The 6222-nt window shown below is 45.1% G+C and overlaps 1 protein-coding gene across 1 annotated transcript in view; it reads left to right on the top strand.

Annotated features, from left to right (window-relative positions):
* The first annotated feature begins 427 nt into the window (after nt 1-427).
* The window catches only part of PGAP1 (post-GPI attachment to proteins 1), a 57091-nt gene continuing 51296 nt past the window's right edge, over nt 428-6222 (top strand). Inside the window, exon 1 of the mRNA XM_026647644.2 lies at nt 428-590. Within this exon, the coding sequence (XP_026503429.1) occupies nt 447-590 (144 nt within the window). The 5' untranslated portion in view covers nt 428-446. The remainder of the gene's footprint in view (nt 591-6222) is intronic.

Here is a 6222-nt window from a genome sequence, read left to right as displayed (position 1 = left end):
TACCGCTTTTTGGCGCCCCCAAATCTTGGCGCCCTAGGCAACCGCCTCGTTTGCCTTAATGGTAGCGCCAGCCCTGCTTCCCACTGTCGTACAGCCTTCCCCCGCCCGGGCCATCATGGGCGGCAGGGCAGGTCCCTCTTTCCTGCATTTGACCTTCCCAACATGGCAGGCGCGTGTTGCCAACGATAATCCCGAACGTAATGGACACACCCTTACTTAAGGCCGAGCCCGACCTTCCCAACATGGCCGACGGGCCCCTCTAGGTCCCGACCTCTCCAACATGGCTGACAGATTCCTCCAGGCTCGGACCTTTCCATCATGGCGGACCTCTTCCCAGGTTTTTGCGCCGGCCACGCCCCCGTCCCTCCTCCTCGGGAGACCAGCCCTGCCTTCGCCCGTCGGTGAGCGGCGTGTGGAGCCGGTGGCGCTGGCGGGCGGCGGGGGCGATGGGCAGAGGTCCTGGGGTGGCGGCCGCGCTGTTCTACGGGGCGGTGGCGGCGCTGGTGCTGCTGGGGGTGCGGGACGTGCTGTTCCTGTACGAGGAGAACCGGTGCAGCATGACCTACATGTACGAGTACCCCGAGTACCTGGTGAGTGCGGGGCCGCCGGGCAACGGGGCGGCTACTTCTCCGTGGGCACAGCGCCCGGGCACCTGCCCGCCCTGCGCCTGGGGGCGGCCGCGCCCCACAGTGGGTGTAACAGGGGTCAGACCTGCCTTTGGCGTGTCACTAGCAAACCGGCTTCTCCGGTTCCCTGTCCCCGCCCAGGGCGCTTGTCAGTACCCGGCTGCTCTGTTGAGTCCAAACGTCCCCTGGGTTTTAGTCCTGAGGGGCCATTAGCTCCTCTGCTCTGACCGTCCTGTCTCCCACAGGCCACTGAATCCCCCGGCGGCAAGCCCTGCAGTCAGACCAGTAACCTGTGTTACTGTCTGTGCAGCGAGTTTAGCCTGGCTTGTGGGTCAGCAATGCGTGTCGTTCACACCCCGCACTGTGGTCACTGAAAAACTAACATCAAGAAAGCAGTTGCATGACTGTTAGAGGGCTACTTTTCTGTAATCAACTGACTCCTTGTAATTCTAGTTTTGAATAGAACGCCACCTGAATGGTGTGTCATGCAATGTAAAACAAATCCACTTAAAACTGTATTAAGAGTTTATATGCTGTGGAGAAGCTTGCACAGCAGCTGCTAGTAGTATACCTTATATAATCTCTCTTCAGCAAGGGAAAAACTGACTTTTCCTGGGGCTGTTTGTGAAAGGGATGCTGCACAGAGTGCTGTCTCAAACCGAAAAGAGTGCTTTTTCTGTAAACTTTCAGTTATAAACAGGTTAGTTGCTACTCGTAAGCTGGAAAAGTACGCCCCCCTGGCTGACACCCTGAGAGCGAAGGGCTACGAGGTGCAGATGGACGCCCTGATTGTCGGAGCCCTGGGCGCCTGGGACCCCTGCAATGAGTGTGTGCTGCAGATCTGCGGGATCGGTCGACGCTACGCACCGTGCGGCGCCTCATGGTCTCAGACACCATCCGATGGTCCAGGGACATCTACATCGAGCACATCACCGGCCACCGACAGTAACAGGAGGCATGAGCCAGAGTGACATCGTTTTTCGACTACGAGAAAGGGACCAAGAGACTTTCTCCGTTGGATCATATGAACTGGAACCATAAACTCCCTGAACATTAAATCTCACCAAATGAGGGTCAATCCATCCTCCTCATCATATCTACTCATTATACCCCAAACCCGTACATAGCCACTATATGAACTTCATACCCTCATCTCAATGCCTGTATTTTGACCCATCAGCCTTTTACCCCCAATCGGGGATATTGCAGTTTATGTATTCCTTATGCCACCCGATCTTAAACCAGACTTTGCACCCTCGATAGTCTGTACATTATTCCCTGATAACCAGAAACTTCTATGCTCAAACTCTGTTCACTATTTTTTTTTTAACATCATCTTAATAAAATTTTTAATGGTAAGGACAAAATTTTCAGACAAGTGAAATTCCATCTCCCTATCTGTGAGTGGCAGATGAACCTTTAAGGTTTTACAAAGCAAAAATTTGGGGCCAGATATGATCTCACAATGTTTCTTTAAAAGCTTATGATAGATTTCTTATAGTATTATCCTACTCGTATCTAATGCATTTCCCCTGTTTCTATATAAACATGAAATAACAAATAGTATTTAAAAGAGTAAACTCAACTTCAGAGAGAAATATTTTCCATTAATTAATATTAGCTCTGTATGTCGATAATCTACGCATCACGTCCCAGGGGAAGGACTTTGCCACTGTCGAGAATAGATTGATGTGCACTGAGCAATCTCACAATTTATTACAATAAGAACCAGCTTCGTGCCAACCTGACCAAGACGCAGATGATGGCCTTTCATCTACACCAAAAAGCCAAGCAGAAACTAAACTTCATCTGGGATGGAATCCCACTGGCTAATCATCTGAACCCTGTCTACCTGGGAGTGACATTGGACCGGACAGTTTCCTTCAAAGCAGGGAAAGTTAGCACCTGGAGCAATATCTTCTGAAAGTTGGTCACCTCAAAGTGGGGAGCCAATACAGTTACTTTGCAAACCATTGCTATCACCTTGTGCTACTCCATACAGCATGCATGTCCAGTGTCTGAATGATCCGTCCATGCTAAACGACAGTTGTCATGGAATAACAGGATGTCTGAAGCCAACACCAAAGGATAGCCTGTACTTACTGGCTGGCACTGCACTACCTGATATCAGGAGGAAGGTAACAAGTCAAAGGGAAAGATCATGACAGATGAAACTCAAGGCATTCGTTATATGATCACACAGGAATAATCAAATGCCTTATATTATGAAAGAGTTTTATAACCAGTGTTGTGCCTTTGGATATGACAGTTGGCAAGGCACGACTGAGGTTATGGAATGAAAGACTATGTGCAGCCGGATGCACTGAAATAGATCTGGCACCCCAGGAGGACTTTCCCAGAGAGCCCAATACAGACTGGTCATTGTGGCGATGCCTGAACCGCCTGCGTACGCAAACTGGCAGATAAAAGACTAATATAAAATGGGATTACTTTAATGACATGAATATATGGGAGTGTGGTGAGATGCAGAGCATGGAGCACTTACACGTTTGCTGACTCTTTGGGGAAATCTGTACAAAGGAGGACCTCGCTGCAGTGAAAGAAAGAGCCATCTCTTGTGCATGCTTCGGAAAAACCTCTAGTTTGTGGCAAGGACACAAGAAGAAGTCTCTAAGGTGACACTTTCATATGGTGTAGGACATTACATCTGAACAATAAAATCTGATAACTGTTTTTCTTAGTTTTATTAGTGAAAACTAGAAAGATTTTTGGGGTTTTATAAGGACCACTTTGCCCTGAATCAAACGAAGAGCTGTTTTCCTTTGAATTTGCTTTGCAAATTATCCTTTACGATGACGAACATTTTTCAAACACAGGATTATGACTTAATTGCCGAATCTAGTAATAGGAGACGCCATGCTGTGGAAGAGAGCTGGTGTGTTTGCACACACGTTCTGTACTAATAGAGTTTTTTGTAAAAATAGTCCCTCCTCAAAACAACTATGGCCATGTCTACATTAGAGAGCTTACAGCAGCACAGCTGTACCGATGCAGCTGCGCTGCTGTAAGCTCTCCTGTGTAGCCGTTCTGTGCCAACAGGAGAGAGCTCTCCTGTCAACATAATTAAACCACCCCCATTGAGAGGTGATAGCTAGGTTGTTGGGAGAATGTCTCCCGCCAACATACTGCTGTCCACATCGGCACTTTCTGTTGGTGCAATTTGTCACTCGGGGGGCTGTTTTTTCACATCTCTGAGCAACATAAGTTATATTGACAAAAGTGCTAGTGTAGACATAGTTTATGTCTTGTACTTCAAGGATGTTTTATCTATCCATATCCTTCATGAACTTAGATCTTCGGCAGGAACTAGCCTAAATCTTGTTATTGATCTGCTGAATGACTTGTCAGTGGTTGCAGTTTGTATAATGATAGAGTGCTTCTAATTTTTTTAATGAAATGTTTCCCAACACAAATAACTTTTAGAAAAAAGTCACTATAATAAACTATATTTAAGCATCCTATATATACTGTACTGAAAATCACTTTTCCAGCTAGTGGTCAGTTATTGTTTGTTGGGTATGAGATGAAAACTGGGGGCATTGTTTGTGGAGGAGAAAAGCACTAAAGCACTTTTCTTTAAACAAAATATTGCATTGCATGTTCTAAACAGGTAACAAAGCAGCAAGTTAATTTTAGGATCTACTAACTTGGGGACTATCACTTTAGAAAAGGAAAACACAAGAGAGAGCTTACTTAATGTAAATACATGGGCTAACTTGCTTAAGTGATCACTTCATTAAGCAAAATCATATACATGGTTACGATCTTTATAAATATAATATTCAGAACTACCGGTAGCTAAAACCTACTTCAGCTTCAATCTATATAGTACTACCAACTTACAAGTAATTGGCAACATCTCTGTTTTGATTATAGGACTGGAAGTTGTCTAAAATTAACACCCACCAGCATGACGGTTCTGTTCATTGATTGTCAGCACTTAAATTCTCATTATCTGTCTTATAAGCAAGTTTTGTGGGGGTGAAAGGTGCAAGATTGAAGTATCAATCTACAGTACAGTGGTAGAACAAGCAGTGATAGTCCAAGCTTCCCCACACTTCCCTAGCAATATGCCTGAAGTCATAGCTAGAGGGACAACATCACAGAATATTCTGTCTCCAAGTATCTGGCTTTTGTTGTTTTGGGGCATGGGGGAGGGGGAAGTTTGGGGAAAGAAAATGAGGTAGACTGGATGGCTTAGGTATTGTATTCTATTATTTATTGTTTGTTTACTGTAGCTCTCAGGAGCTGTACATGCACAGAACAAAATCCATCTGCCGTTTATCTTTAAAGTGCCTGTCTAAATGTAGCTAAGGCTGGCAGTGACGGAAAGTTATTAGACAAGAATTTGGTGTATGTCAGAGCTACCTAGCCTGACTTTAAGTGGCAAGTATCCACATCACAAAAGGTATGTACAATATTAATTGGCGTTATTATTTTCAAACACCCAAAAATATGCTAGACACCTAACAAAAACAAATAATGACATGGTATCTAGCCTGAGGCACTTAGAACCTAAATTTAACATGACAAAATGTGAAGGTCCTAAACTATCTATTTAGTTTTATAGTGCTGCCAGTCATCATAATATCTGAGTGCCCTTCACTAAAATCAATAGTAAAATCCCCGTAGGCTTCAGGAAGTCTCTAGCATTTCTCCCTGGTTGGAGTCTAAACTTGGTTTGTGGTGGAGCTATTTTTTTTTTTTTTTTTTTTTATTAATACGAGTTATGGGATAGAAGGGGTGTCACAAGTGGACCAAAAAAGCAGGAGGGAAGGAGAGTTGAAGGACAATGCAACAATTGTTTTGTTCAGTTACTCAATAAGTCTCATACGTATCTTTCTGGTTATGTTAACTTGTTTTTTTCTCTCCTTTCCCCTTACTCACTTCTCACAGGTTGTCAAGGTTGATTCCCCACTCTGGCACTTCGAGTGCAGAAGGTGGGGGCCTGCAAGGATTCTAAAAAATTAATACTGGCCACTCCAGGCTTGTATTAAACTTCCAAGGTTACAGCTTTTCTTTGACCTTGGATGGGTAGATGCTGCTACCACCCAAGTGCAAAACCCCTTTGAGAACCCAGGAAGGCGCACTTGGGAATTTCTTCCTGTGTCACACCTCATCGCATCCATGACTGACATAACTATGACACCAAATGTTCGTAGTGTAGACCTGGCCTCACCCTTAATTTTCTCCTCTTGACATCACCTCCTAACATGCAAGCAAGTGGTGCTGCTCCCAGACTGTTGATTCATCTCTCTACTGTCTTAAGCAGTATGGCCTATTGGATGTGTCAGTGGATTGGGAGTTAGGAGGTCAGAGTTTTATTCTCATCTCTGTCATGGATTTGTTGTGTGACCTTGGGTGAGTCAATTAACCACAGTGCCTCAGTTCCCCCATTTGTAAAAGTAGGATAATAAGGATTGTTCTCAGTGGTAGCAGATGACAGAACAAGGAGTAATGGTCTCAAGTTGCAGTGGGGGAGGTCTAGGTTGGATATTAGGAAAAACTTTTTCACTAGAAGGGTGGTGAAGCACTGGAATGGGTTACCTAGGGAGGTGGTGGAATCTCCTTCCTT

This window comes from Terrapene carolina, unplaced genomic scaffold (genome assembly GCF_002925995.2).
Source record: "Terrapene carolina triunguis isolate 2854851 unplaced genomic scaffold, T_m_triunguis-2.0 Scaffold62, whole genome shotgun sequence".
NCBI classification, from domain to species: domain Eukaryota; kingdom Metazoa; phylum Chordata; order Testudines; family Emydidae; genus Terrapene; species Terrapene triunguis.
Note: the sequence above shows the minus strand (reverse complement) of the source record. Positions and strands in the feature narration are given on the sequence as shown.